At 33.5% G+C, this 15579-nt stretch overlaps 1 protein-coding gene across 1 annotated transcript in view; it reads right to left on the bottom strand.

Moving 5' to 3' along the window:
- The window catches only part of RYR2 (ryanodine receptor 2), a 288052-nt gene that overhangs the window by 62239 nt on the left and 210234 nt on the right, over nt 1-15579 (bottom strand). Inside the window, exons 65-74 of the mRNA XM_057379481.1 lie at nt 14784-15022; nt 13895-13976; nt 11700-11830; nt 9612-9932; nt 8018-8258; nt 7522-7609; nt 6374-6466; nt 5901-6071; nt 4868-4927; nt 671-805 (exon numbers count right to left, since the gene is read on the bottom strand). Coding sequence (XP_057235464.1) covers nt 671-805; nt 4868-4927; nt 5901-6071; nt 6374-6466; nt 7522-7609; nt 8018-8258; nt 9612-9932; nt 11700-11830; nt 13895-13976; nt 14784-15022 — 1561 coding nt within the window. The remainder of the gene's footprint in view (nt 1-670; nt 806-4867; nt 4928-5900; nt 6072-6373; nt 6467-7521; nt 7610-8017; nt 8259-9611; nt 9933-11699; nt 11831-13894; nt 13977-14783; nt 15023-15579) is intronic.

Here is a 15579-nt window from a genome sequence, read left to right as displayed (position 1 = left end):
TGCAGACAGTTTGTGTACAACCAGCAGTTTTCATCTTGGCCACTAGGAATACCCTCCAAGTTAATGTCCTGTTTTTTCAGTACATTTAAAAAAGGAAAAACACAGAATAAATCTAAAATGCAAAACAGGTAGCAATTCAAAAAGGAAAGTCACAAAACTAATTTATCCACTAGTCGTTGACCTGTAAGATGTACCAATACAGGAGACTTCTTAACTTCAAATTTTAAAGAATGCTGCTACTGGAAAAGACACAAAATAAAATACAGAATTACTTAAATGAAAGTTACTATAGTTCAGGTCACATGGGAAGCTCGCATATTAATGTAAAAAAAATATTAGGCAATACAATAGGATTGTGCGCCGGATTCTGAAGCCACTAAAAGATTCTGACAGAACTTTCTCAGAAAAAAATTATTTCTCTAATCTGCTTCTGCCATTTCTTGAATATAGCAAGGAATAAATGAGTCAGCCAAATTGGAAACAAATTGTTGTTGGAGCTGCTGCAAACACACTGTGCAATAGATATTACCATGATAAGGCACGTAAACAGCAGTCACCAAAAGAAAGAAAAAGGAATACAACATTAAATACAGCAGATGAAAGTATAAATGAAAGGGTGAATACATTTATTTAGATTAAGAACCAATGGAATTGGTAAAATGTGTCTAACCTGTTCCAGGTGAAACAGTACATTAGCTATATCAAGGACCCTTTCCACAGTCTTCTCTGGATCTGAGGTATCTTCAGCCCTGTTGGGTAAATCTTTATAAAGTGCCATCTGCCATCTAATGGCGGGATCCTCAAGCTGCAGGAGAAGGATTCCACATGTCACCAAGGCAAAACCTTCCAAACAGTTTAATTATTAGAGAAACTGCTTTAAAGGTAAACTGAAACACTTTGTAAGGCCAATCTACACCTTTATATGGCTAATCCATACAGCATCCACTACACTGCGAGAACACAAGAAGACTGATCTGTGCAATGTTTTTTGAGACCTTCCATTAAATCATAAAGTGTTTTGGGTTGGAAGAGACTAAAAGCCATTGAGTTCCAACCCCTCTGCCATACACAGGGACACCTTCCACAAGACCAGATTTCTCAGAGTTATGTCCAACTTGTCTTTGAACGCTTCCAGAGATATGCATCCACCATTTCTGTGGACAACCTGTCCCACAGAACTAAAACTCATAATCATACAAAAAGCAAATGATCATGGGTCAACAAATAGCACTGGCAACAGCAATGCGTATAATATTGGAGGAAAAGTAATGAATATGAGATACACAGCCATAACTTAGAGCACTGCCTTTCCCATTATCAAACCAAACCACATCTAAATTGTTGCTCTACTGGTTGGAATTACTTAGTTTTCAGTCATGGAGATTAGTAGTACTGCTCTTATTTATGTCTATTTTAATTTTTTTTAATTGTTAGAAAATCCTAATTTTACTGATTACATAGAAGAAATTAAATCAAGATGCATTTGCTCATCAGCCTATGAATTATAAAGGACTTTAAGAAGCAAAATGGCTTTTATTAAGTTTTTTTCTTTACATTTAATTTCTTCTATTTCTGATCTGTAATTATCTGTTTTACAACTGGCAATTTCTTTTTTTGTTTGTTTTGTCTCCTCAGGCCTTCTGCTAAGCAACACTGATGCAGCACATTTTGCAACCATTTATTGTGCCAGTGATATTGATGACCCATTTTTCTGAGAACTGTGGCCAGTGATGATTCCTGATTATGCAGTTTTGCAGGCCAGTGGAGACACACTTGCCCTGATAGCTAGAAAACTTAGGGGTCTAAATCCTAGAGATTTTAATAGGACTTGAACTCAACACTGCAACTTACTTGTCTAAAACATCTTTGTGGATCCAGATTTAAATTTGTGCCTAAGGTGAGACAATAATAATTCACTGCCGCAAAACATATTACAATACATGGTTTACTCAAGTTCCAGGAATGATTATAAACTTACACAGTCATTCATTAATAGCTTATTAGAACCTAGAAAGCCACATTTTGCAGGCATTTCTGCCACCTTCCAGCTTTTCCATTTCTAAACAACTGTCACATCCACAGTCTTTGTGTGAGCATTTGACTGAATCATCATGAATGGATAGTCCACAAAAAGATTTTTTAATCACAGATGGAGATGTCTTTTGATCTGAGGGCTCCTCATATGCTACCAAGGTACAGCTTTTTTGTATAGGTAGTTTTCTAAAGGTACAAGTAGTTGACATTTCAAGGTGTGAATTAGAATGGCTGGAAGAAGGTTTTGGTGACTTGAGCTTCATAATGTCAAAATGAATGCAAGTTTCATCATCAATTTCTTGAAATAAAAGGCTTGGTACTGAGTAACAGCATGCAGGCATGCAAGGAAAGGAAAGACAGAAACAGGGTGATGACAAATCTACAAATGTAGACAAATGTAGACAAATGCATGAAACAGATGCCACAACATCAATAGCTAAAGATTCAGAAGGATGATTCCCTAGCAATCAGTACTCCAGCAAGGAATCTAGACAAATTACATTTTAGCTCTAACACAAATAACAGAATATTAGGTGTCTGTGATAAGAAGTGGTTAACAGAAAAAAACATTTGAAGAAAGAATATCGCTATGGCTGGAAGAAAACCAACCTTTCAAAAAGCTGTATTTTTCCTATACATTGAAAGCCGCTTTACACAAATACCATTATAACTAAGTTATGTATTAATTCATAGTAGTAAATAATAATTTAAATTTGAAAGACCATTTGGCCAACATTCCCATTCTGTCTGACTCCATCAGACAACAAAAGCACAGTGTATATATGATGGCACAATTTTTCTTAACAGGAAATGTCATATTTGACTGTATCCTAATGACATCACAGAATTATGGAATAAGTTATATTGTACTTTGTACATAACTACCGAATTTAACTTTAGACATTATACTTTCATGTAATTAAGTTACACACATTTAGTGTTAACTCTAAAATGTGCCAGTGATAAATCATCATTTTGTCTGTAGTTAACTACTTTTCACATCCAGGTCAAAATCAGAGCTTTTAAAATTCAATAAAGCAATATGTAAATAGGTATAAAATAAAGCTAAATACAATAGCAGTTTTGCTTTGTTACCTATGCAGTTTTTATGTGGTTCTCTTTCAGATTTTCATCTCCCACCAGGTATTCAATTTAAAACAGGAAAATCTAAAGTCGCTGCTGAAAAGTTTTCAACTGGAAAATCCAACAATGCATACTTTGGATAAGTTAAAGTTACTTTTGTCTTAATCATCAAGGCACTGTAAAATTGCATCAATTTAAGAAATTTAAAAGCACTTTCATTTTCATGTGGTATAAACAGAGGAGGTGTATGGTAAAGTTTTAATTGAAGCATAGGAAGCTTCTGAAGAGAAAGCACATATCAAGGTATTAGGATGTATCATTACTTCCAGGCAACAAAGCAGCAACAGAACTGCAGAATGTATCACTGAAGAAACAAAATAGAAACTGAAGTAGTTAAAACAGGAGGATAAGTGCTAAATACCAACATGAAATGCCAGGCAAGTCTTACAACTGCAAGGCTCACAAAATGACAATATGCACATACTGAAAATGTCAGAACAGAAATATCTATCACGGTCAATAAGTAAACACTATTGAATTATACGCAAAATCGCCTCACATTTAAGGGATTCATGGCATGCATATTATTTAAGTACTGTTGCTTATTAAGGTCTTCAGAAACACTCCTTTCTTTCTAGCACTTTGCCTGTGTGTTTTCTTAGTATATAATAATGCATAAGTATTTCAAGCTTTTTTAGGATTTCTCAAAATACTTGGTTTTCAGTGTAAGCTTTTCTATATGCAAACCCTATTATTTAAAGCTATTGGATTTTTATTTGTAATATTTTATGAAAAACAGTTTTGTTCTTGACATGATAGTGAAAGCATGATGGGAAAATATTAATCTTCACATATTATTCAGGAAGAACCATCCCCCCACCAACTCATTAAAAAAATTATTACTACTATGCACTGACTGCAGTGGAATATAGACTTCTGGATGATTCTTAAATAACTTTTCAGAAAAAAAAAAAAACCCACCAGATTTTCAACTCAGGTGATTACTGTCTTGTGACCTTTTAATGAGCACAGGAAATACCAGTTTAGTCTTTTCTTGAGGTGAATAAAACATGGGGCAGGAGGTAGAAGACAATCCTAAGTAAAGCAACATCCATAGGTACAATTCCATCTTTCTTCAATAGAGCAGAAACATACATCATTTTATTACACTTCCATATTCTGGCTTCTTTGTCTTCATTTGATGCCTTAATAGAACAGTTAATTACACTGGCCATTTCAGGACTTCTCCCCTAAACCTATTCACCTGGCACTAACTATAATTCAGTAACAAAAATCTATACTTTTTCCCAAAACATCTTATTTTCTCTGGGCTCAAAAGCAGAAACAAAAGTTAGAAAATTGGAGAATTTTCACTTTACAGAGTATGCCAAAATGGCAGCTTCTTTTTCATTTACACTTCTAGCTGATAATAAGTAATGCTGAGCATTTTGCAGACTTTATCTCAAATAATAGGTGGAGTTAAAACAGGGATAGACCTTCCTTCCATCTCCAATTTTGAATCAATGATGTGAATGGAAAAAGATTTGAAGTGACATGTGTTATTATATGCAATACATATATAAACACATTAAAACTCTAAAATTTAGAGTTGACATGAATAAATTACTTGACAGAAGAGAATAAGGGACTACAAGTCATCCTAATGCACCAAGGCAGGTTATCATTAAACAGCACCAACAAATTAATTCAAGGGAAGAAAAATCAAATTTAGAAACTGCATATAAATTACCTTGCCCTGAAGATGAAGATTACTGCAGATGACATCTCGTACTTCATCTTCAGTATCTTTCTGCCAATAGATTACAAACCATATAAATTAGGAATAGAAGGTAATTAGGAAAAGTTATCATTAATTTAAATATCAACCTTGGGCTTCATCAGATGATAAATAAAAACAAAAATGTGAAAGATTGAGAAAAATCTCAGAGACAAATCTATTTTTATCCAAGCTCATAGGATCCAGATCTGGATAGTATCATACATGTCTGTTCACAGATACACACTCAATGTGCGTCTGAATTCAAATTAATAAAATACACATACTGAAAGTTTGACCAAATAAAACCAGTAACATGAACAGAGCCTTCTGTGATTTGAGTTGTTCATTTCGCAGACCTCTTATCTTCTGTAGCAGTCAGTTCAGTTGTTCAATGTTCGCTGTTCAAATATAACCCACTAGAGCTTGAGAAAGGAGTATATTCCAAATTAAAATCACATTATCATACTGTGAGTTTATACACAAAAGAATCACTTTTAAATTGGTCTATCCCTACAGAAATTCTTGCAAACACGTGAGCGTGATTAAAAGGACTTAGTTATGATATTGGGCATTGAAGTTAGGAAACAGCTACTTCTTAATTTTATCACAGCCACAGAATCAACCAGATTGGAAAAGACTTTTGAGATCAATTCCAATCAAATTCAAGCACATAAAATGTAAGAAACACTACTTTGCACCAAAAATCAAGACAGAAAGATAACTAGATTAACAACAGAATGCTATCTCTATTCATACACTGATCATTCTGAAGTATATCCATATTGATCACAAGTATATTCAAACTGAAATGTTTTAAGCTGTGAGAACAATATGTAGATAACTATCTACCATAATCACCCACTGTGCCCTTATAAAACAGAAATATAATGTGATTCTCTCTATCATGCTGTAAGAATAACACAGGGTGAAATATACAAAGAGTTTAATTAGTAGATATTTCTAGATACTTCTATCTTTTAGAGGTGGAAAAAGAGATACCTACCATGCTAAATCGACTTTTGGCCAGTGCAATTAGCTCTTGGTCTCCAGGAGCACAAATGTTTAGCCCTATTGGAAGCAATCTCTTCAGTGCTGCCACAATGAGAGAGGTCTGCATCGAATATCGGTCACCTTTTCGCTTCATCTTCTTCCTTTCCTGGTCAGAAACTGCTGCCTGCAGAATAAAGTAAAGAGAAAAAAAAAAAAAAAAAAAAAAAAAAAAAAAAAAAAAAAAAAAAAAAAAAAAAAAAAAAAAAAAAAAAAAAAAGGTCCAACATTAAATAAAATAATTTTACTAGCAATTTTGCACTTATCTCTGGTTTGGTAATTTCCTTATTACCTATACAGGTGTGACAATATTCAATGGAACTGTCAATATATCGTTGTCAATATTTTGCAATGTGCTCCTCCAATGACTGTGTTTTGAATCTCACACCAATGTTTTGAAAGAGAAAAATATAAAAATCTTTACACTACCTTAGACATCTTAGACTTAGTGTCACTGATAAGGAAAGACATGTTGTTGATTTCATTTTGCACCACAAAGTTCTGTTCTTCCCTTTTGAAATTCTGAAAAGACAGGAGATGTCAGTTAGAAGCATTTATATGAGGCCTCTATATAAACTTACCTTAAAAAAATATAAATTTAGTCGAAATCTGTAAAATCCACAAGGATAGCAAACATTAACAGATGATCAACATCCTTGAATTTCAGCTTCATTTACATGTCCTACCTCAGGTGGTGTATGTTTGGGGTTTTTTTTCCCATGTTAGAAAGAAGGAAATGTTTCACTCATTATGAAAAAGACATGATAAAAATCTTATTCCTCCTCTAATTCAATACAAAAATATTATCCAGCTTTTCTCTTACTATTAAATTATTCATTCATCTTTTCCCCATTATAAATTTCTGCTATATTCAGATATAAAAGAAATTTTTAAATAAAAGACTGAAATTATGAATACATAAGTAATTTTGTTATCTGATACTTATCTACAGCATAACCAGTTTTTGTGCAGTGTTGCAGTGTTGTCTATAATAGAACTTACAGTTAAAATCAGGGGAAAGTACAGAAGTTATAAGGCATCTTGTTCCCTAAACTTGAGAGAACTGAAGCTGTAGCAAGAAATTTAGTATAGACAACAGTCAATACAAAGATCTAATGCCTGAAAGTAATTAAACTCTTGTGGGTTTTTAACTCTTTGTGTTCCAGTATTCACTGAATCATGTTTTTAAGAAATATAGTGCTTACTAGGTGCCTGACTAGGCCTGGTTATAAAAAGGCTACGGGATCAAAATAACTGAAAACAGAAAAAGGATACAAAGTACAATGAGTTTAGTACATTAGGGAAAAAAAATTCCACAAACCAAACAAACAACAAACCCACAACAAACCAGAATCTGTAAGAAAAATATCGTTATCAGTTTACTCTGCTACAAAATACCTATTAACTCTTTTATCTTCTCTGCCACTTCAAAGAGTCTGAAATGTGAGTTAGTATTACCTTCCCATCTGCAGTTTAATTTCTGTCATTGTAAGTATTTGACAAACATAATCACTAAACAACTGATTTACCTGTTTTGAAACCTGATTGAAACATGTATTTACCAAGGAATTACTTACATGAGACTTTGACCAGTAAATGAAGACTTCAGCCACCATGCGGAACAACTCTTCTGCTTCGGGATTAGGCTCTTTCAGCCATTTTGCCCTATAATTTGGTAAAAGGGTGAAAAAAGGGATGATCCTCACTGTCTTTATGCTTTGAAATCACTTTTCAACATTTTACAAGGATACAAGTCAAGAAAATAAATTACATATGCTTCTAATCCTTTCTGGTAGCAGTGGCTTTTTGATGTTCTATTTCAAAACCCTTAAAATCCTTTAATATTAATCCTAGTTCTAATCCAAAAGGTTTGAATTGCAATTTTTTTGTTCAATCCTCAAAAAGATTCCAGCTCCTCCTGAAAGTCAGAAAGCATTAGCTTGAGCCATTTCAAGATTGTCAGACTGAGTAAAAGCCACTTTAATCCAGTGTTAGGCATATCAAGGGATAAGAGGCTGTATCAATAAAAAGGAAGGGTTTATGAGATTCATTGACCTATTCCTCTTCACATACCTGTTATAGTCCACAAATCTAATCAACAAAGGGTAGAAGGCATAGAGGTCCCGTGCCAAAGTGGTGAACTCATCTAGGATGAGCAGTTCAGCCTCCGACATGTCACCTCTGCCTTCTGCTCTTAGATGTTCTTCATCCGATACAACCACTGCTGCTTTTTTCTTTAGTTTATCCATCAGTGGAAGGAAGTGTGTCTTTAAGAGCTGTGGCTTCGCTTTACTTATGATGGGCTGGGAAAACACTATTTAAGGCAATGAATATTATAATACATACCTGGCCACAAAATATAACTAAAATCTTTTACCTTTTCCCTCTTTCTTGAATCTTACTTCTAGGCTACAGAGTCAAATCCTGCCCCCATTGAAATCAGCAGAAGTTTTGCCAAGAATTAAATGTGGTCAGGATTTCACAAAGTCAATTCATTTTGTCTGAGGGCAGAAATTGCAATTTCACAGACTAAGTTTGCAAGATCATAAAACCTGAAATATCTCTACTGGAATTCTGTCAGCATGGTGTCTGCATGAGCAATGCAGAGGTTGTTTAATGATATGGATGGATAAATATACAGCTGAATGGTGCACACACAAGTTTTCTCAACCAATGGCTTCTCTTTTGAATCTTGCTTTTTATCTTGTGCAAAGCATGGAAAGCATGCTCTGGTTATTTGAAAAACTATGGAAACAGATTGCCTGTATTTCTTGTGCACATTAAGAAGGCTTACGAGACTGATTCAGCCATTTATTTGACACTTGTTAGTATAAGCTTTTTGGTTTTTGCTTTTTGACAAACCACTCGTAATTGCAAATATGTAAATAGGCACTTCAACTGAGCCCACTGGCACAAAACTTATTGCAACATACGGATTAAATTACATTGAATTTTAGGCACTTACCACCTATTCTTGGAGTGCATTACATTACTAACTCTCAAAAGACCAGGAATTCTGCATGCTACCATGAATGAAATTGCTACTACAGTAAAAACTGTAAAGCCATAAGAAAGTCTAATTGAAAAACTGAATCCACATCACTGAAGTGACTTCTCCTCAGAGTTTGTAACACTGACAATTAAAGTGTTTTAAAATTAATTTCAAGTTGTTCACACAAATAAGTCATTGGAACTGTTACTAAAATCACATGAGCAGTTCGACATTTCATTGTAATGAATGTGTTAAATATACACCTTCAAACCCACATTTTAAAGGTCCACCATTCATACAGAATAGCAAGGAAGTGTATATTGCCTGCAGATGAAAACTTGCTATATACCAAAAATAAGCTAAATAACTATAGTCCTTGAATTTAACATACTGCTAAACACGCATGTGTATATTCTCAGGAAAAAGAAATAGTCTAATGTCCTTCTTATAGTGTTTATTAAGAGATTAAAACATACTCCTTACACTGCTTTTTTCTTTATACTTAGTACTTCTGGTTCATTACGATCTGTATTGTTTAAAAATGTAAAAATATGAGTGTTCTTCTACCCCATCTTTAACAGGTTAAGTACAGAGTAATTCGGAGTTTGTGTGTGAATTTGTGTATTTTGAATACACACACATTTCCTTGTTTATTTATTTATTTTCACATCTTACCTGCTAATCTCTTCATCCAGGCTCCTTCATCGATACCAAGGTTGTTATAGATGATTTTCAGTATGTTACCCAACAGAGTGTTCATGTGCTCTGATGTCAAGGCTGTGCAACATATTTCAGCCTTGTCAGGATTGTTCTCTGGCCCGTGCTCCCACCAATGTGACATGTAACTGCAGAGCATGGGCAGAATGACTTCCATGATGTGTGGCATCTGTGTGTAACGAATACCAGATTCTGCCAGTTCCACTATTTCTTCCATTAGCTTCACCAAGGAAGGAATATTTGGGCAAACCTCTTCTACACTAGCTGGCAAATTGAGAACTATTTAAAAAAAATAAATAAAAACCCAAAAATCAATAAACTGGGTCATAAAAGGAAAATAATTACTTTCAATTGCTATTCAATACACCTTTTGTTTTCTGTTTACATTTGCACCCTCTGATCCAAAGGAAACAATCCCAACAACAATAAAAAAATGCATCCTTTTGTACCATTGAACAATAAAATATTTATGTAAAACTTTCTATTATTACAATTCCTATATGAAAGCTTCAACAATGTAAATATTTTGAAATGAATTCAGAGCAATCAGATGCTTTATTTTGATTATTTCTATAATCAAAACAAAGCTTAAATTTCAAAATTACTTCAAGCATTACTTTCAGTTTTGCAGTTGAGGAAACAAATTGATACAATTTAATATCTCTCAACAAGACATCAGATGAGACCTGGAATTCTAAAAGAACAAAAAGAAATCATTGCCTGTCATAAAAATTGAGGAGATTTGAGAAATTGATTCCTGAGATGAATGCCTGACTGTCAATGTTTACTTTTGAAGTTACTTAAATTTCTAGTTCTTTCCTCTGAAAAGGTTCTGCAGTTGCCTTTATTTTTGAGGCAGTTTCCTTCATCTATGTGTAAAGAACTGTAAACACAAATAGCAGGTTTTGAATGTCTAACATAGTAACATACACATATAATGACACACACAGGTATCTATGGATCAAAAATTTAGCCTGCAACTTACTCCTTGTACTAAGGCTAATCTTTGAAAAGCAGTATCTTCTTCTATTTAGACCTATGTATTTTACATGGATATCATATAGTCTCTTTCAAAAATTATGCAATTTACTTTCTAAAATGCAATTTTAGAAAGTAAAATTCAAATTCCTGTTAAAAATCATGATAGTACAGTTTGTCCTTCCAGATATAGTAAAACAGCTAGAATATTAGGCAAGCATGCACAGCTGTTGATATTTTCAAGTTTGGATACTACAGCTCTTTGGAGAATAAATCTGCTATGCTCCCTTTTATAAAAAATAAAGGTGAAGTTATAAAATGAATGCCATTATAAACTAGCATCTCATACCAACATACACTGTCATCTTTGTGTATCTGTAATCTGATTCACAATTCACAGTCAGCATATATGCAGAGTATGTGATGTTCTACTGCAACTTCTACTTATTGCAGGAACAGTTTGTGCATATGACCTTATTCAACAATCACATTACTGCACAAGAAACATCAAGAATAGAATTAAAAGGTATATGTAAAATGAGCATGCATAATGTTACTGGAAAGTATCTGTGCTGTCTTTTATGTCAAACATAATAAAAACTAATTTACATACTACTCTGCAATTTTTTTTACTTTATAAGGGCAAAATATGTAATTAATACAGCAAAGCTATTTTCCTTCAATTGCAAGCACGTATGATTTAGGGACCCAACATTGTTTATGTAAACTCAGGAATGAAAGTTACTTATGAGAATGAATAAATTTATGATCAAACATACAGTATCTGAGATACTAAAAATATGCCAAGTCTCTTCATTAAAGAAATCCCAAAGTGGTATTTTGAGAATTGTATGCCAAAATTAAAACATTGGTAACATTAGGAACATCAAATAATTGGTTTTATCAGACTTAGCCCATTGATTTAGAAAAGAAATGCAACCAAGACATTATGAGAAAATTCTTCCTCTATAAAATGTAAGCAAAAATACATGTCTTAAGGCAAGCAGCCTTTATAGTGAAGTCTATATGTGATGCTTTCATAACCATAATGTGAGTTTCTGGAAATACCTGCTCTATCTCTTGCATTCTTGGTATTGTAGATTGAATAGATATTATGTTTGTTCAAATGAGTTTCCAAAAACGCCACTGGGAAGGCACCTGAGAAAGCAGCCAAGCACTCTCCTAGTGCTGATCGTTGCCTGTGAATTAATAAACATAATTAAATATACACCTCTTTGACCACAGAGCCACAGAATTGGTAAGGTTGGAAGGGACCACCAGTGGGGTCACTTGGTCAGTGATGATTGACCAACCAACCTTGGGTTTGTATTCTAAAATGAATGTATTTTAAAGGGATAAGCCACAACATTATTAGGATCATAAACATGAGCACATTACAGAAATTGAAGTTTAGCAACCCTCTGCTAAAATATGAATGAAATGTTAAGACATAAAATGTCAAAGGGAGCCTACACAGCTTGCAGAAAATGTACAACATGCAGGGGAAAGCACAATAATTGTAACAATGCTTTCTCTTCTATTACTTTACTCTCAGCTTTAATGACTTTGTAATATCTACTATTAAGAAAAAGCTACTGGATAGAACAAAGATCAAAATCAACTATCTTTTTTTAAGTGATATTTCCTTTTCCTGAGAAATAGTTAATTATTAATAGTTAATAGAAATAGTTAATCACTTTCATGCTTAGTCTACTATGAAAGTCAAGTTCCTCAGTGAGTGGCAAATTGCTTGTAATCATCAAGAACCCTGAAATTTTATCACAAAGACATTGCTTTAATGTCTTCAAATATATGACATTTATTTGATAATCAAAATTTTTACTGTGTCAAATATATAAAAAGCCTGTTTCTAGGAAGAAGTGATGCCCTGTCATTTCACTTGGGTTCTTCAGGGGACATTCACATTATTATTTCTAATTTCCAATTGAATTCATCACAGCAGAATTTAGAGAGGTGTGAAATGCCTTGAGACCAAGTAACACATGTGACAGAAATCCAAGAGAATTTGAGCCAGGAGAATCATAAACTATCAAATTAAAAGGAAAAAAAGACCTCAAAACTGATCTTGTGATTTAACAAGATTCATCCTTGGTCTATAGTTTATCTCAGTTTAGGAGATTTTCTTTTTTCTAGATCTAACTCATTAAACTTGATTTGGTTAAATCTAACTCCATTCCATTATTATTCATACTGTTTTCTCCTTTTTCCTTTCTTTTTGTAAGTCCTCATAAGCAAAACATACATCCATCCCAGAACCTGCAAAGAGCATGCTATGTGATTTTGGTTGCAATAATGGTTGCAATCATGCACAAAAATTGTCACTTTTACTGATATATTTTGTCTTCAAAACAAATCCTATATCCTTGATTTGCCAAATAGCAAAACAAATTATTTTATATCCTTAATGAAATTAATGAGACCTGATTTTCCACAGATGTGAATTTTTTTACTTAAATATTGGTCCCAACAATTTTTCATATTTTTGCCTATGATACCACCACCAAATAAGCAAGGGTATGTCATGGGGCTGCTCTGGAGTTATGCACAGACCAATTCACTGGAGAGTGTAACTTCCTAGACAGTGAACTTCCTAGATTACTGCTACTAATATCTGAAAGGTATGAATTCTGTTTAGACTTCCTTCAGAACAGTACTAGTCACTGAAGTGCAACTATTCAGTTTTAAGAACTGAATTTTTCTAGGTATTTCTATTTTTTCACCAAACATGGCTTGCACAGACCAAGTGTAACTTGGAGGGGGGTTAGCAGATACTGAGATGTATTAAAAAAAAAMCCAATTATAAAGCTTCATTTACCTGGGTAATTGAGCTAGACAATAAATAATGTTGTACAAGTGACAAATTAAATTTAAGGCAATGAGTAAGAAATATACATCACAATCAAACATTACAGAAGAAAGAATATAACAATTGCTGAGCTCAATTATATAATTTTACAATGCCCCAGTTAAGCCTCAAATCACATGCTATTTATTGTAAAGTCAGATAATTTTATTTGCAATTTTTATTTTATTTAAGAAATATATTTTGACAAACATATAATGCAATATTAAAAGCATATTATAATAAATGCACTTGCATTCCACTTAAACTCTGAGCACTGTCTTTTCTCTCCAGATATCATTCCAGTAATATTCTCCTCCCACATTCATTTCTGAACTACAAATTCAGGATGCTAAATATATGCAAATATCAAAAACAGAAGAACAACTTCCCTTCTTACCTCTCTACATAGATACTCTTGCTGGTTCCCAGAGCATATAAACTGGCCAATATTCTGTAACAAGAGACCTGAACATCTTCCACTACAAAGAAGAAGAAAACTATATTTACAAAAATATTTTTCCTTGCAATAGATTCCCATAGAATTAATAAATTTCTTTAGACAACATGTGAATTAAAATACTAAGCTAACAAAGGCAGTCCACAGAAATCACTCACTAAATGCAAAGTTTTTGGACCTCTGAGTGCTATACTTTTTACTCAAAACTTCCACTTACTTCAGTAGCATGTTGACAGCTGAAACAATAAACCTACTTCACTAGTGCGCTAACTTTATAAAATTAATGGCATACCAACTCTTTACATGTGGCACCTTTACAAATCTCTACAGAAATCCCATACACAGGCTCTCATATCCATTCCCTTCTCTGGTGTCTGAATTCTTCAGGAGCTCCTTCCACTTCTCCTTTTCCTTAGAATTCCCTCTAACTGAAACTGAGTCAATGATGGTGCAACATCATTCTTGAAGTACAACCTTATTTATAGACAAAGTAAAGGCAAACTTTACACTTAACTTACACAAAGTGAATTCTCACACATGAAGGAAGTCACAGCAAATCTATGGTAAAGTTATAAACAAAGAGATCCTTCTGAATTTCTATTCATGGCTACATCTGTTTTAATATTTATTCAAAGGCCACTAAAACCTGCAGCTTTTTGGTTGATTGCAGCAAATGTTTGATCATACAAATAACAATTTTGTTAAAATTACATACAATTTGTCCTTCTCTAATAGAATTGATGGCCTAGTAGTGCTTACTGCATGACAGACACTACAGATATTTTCATGGCATGGCCCTTCTACATACACATGATAATATGATACATACATATCAAATCTTCCCCAAATTGGTGCTGTCCAATATGCTCAAATAATGAAGATAGCACTGGCAGGAGAGCAACTGTAGTATAATTGATGATTTGTGTAACTCCTTTCGGCTGGTTTCTGCTGTGTGTAAACTGCCCTTGCTTAAGATTTTCCATTGTTTTCTCCAGATCCTCAGCAGCATTGTCCAAAAATGCCCTCAATGCCATCCTTACTGATTCCAGACCAGTTTTCATCACAGTCCTGTTTATTGTATTCAAAAAGGATGAAGAAGAATATTCTGTCAGACACCCATGGAATGAAGCTTAGTCTTGGATTATATGAAAAAGATAATAGAGATCTGAAGAAAAACCTTTCATCTTTTAATATTGTAAAATCTCAGAGCAGAATAACTGATTGAAAACAAGTTCCATAGGTATCAAGAAGAACAAAGGGTTACTTTGTTTTACTACTGATCGAACAGTCCTTCACAAATCATAAACTGATTCATTTGCCTTCATAGAGGGAAAAAACCAAAAAATGCCTAACAAAAATAAGAGAAAGTCTGCAGTTTCTGATTCTGGAAAAACCTGTCTCAAGATAGAACTAAGAAATTCTTCCCAATCATGACAGTCACATTTCTGTCTCCAAAATAAGGGTGTCAGAAAGGAATGAATGAAAACAACTACATCTACTAATATCAAATGAATAAATAGATAAATAAAGGCATTGATTATGTAACTATAGAACCATAAACAATTATGTAAAGATATAATCCAGGAGAACTATTACCTTACATGATTTAACTAGTTCAATTATAA

The sequence above is a fragment of the Malurus melanocephalus genome, unplaced genomic scaffold (genome assembly GCF_030028575.1).
Source record: "Malurus melanocephalus ecotype Western Australia unplaced genomic scaffold, MMel_1.1 scaffold_408, whole genome shotgun sequence".
NCBI classification, from domain to species: domain Eukaryota; kingdom Metazoa; phylum Chordata; class Aves; order Passeriformes; family Maluridae; genus Malurus; species Malurus melanocephalus.
The sequence above is the reverse complement of the archived record's forward strand: the minus strand, read 5'-3'. Positions and strand labels throughout refer to the sequence as shown.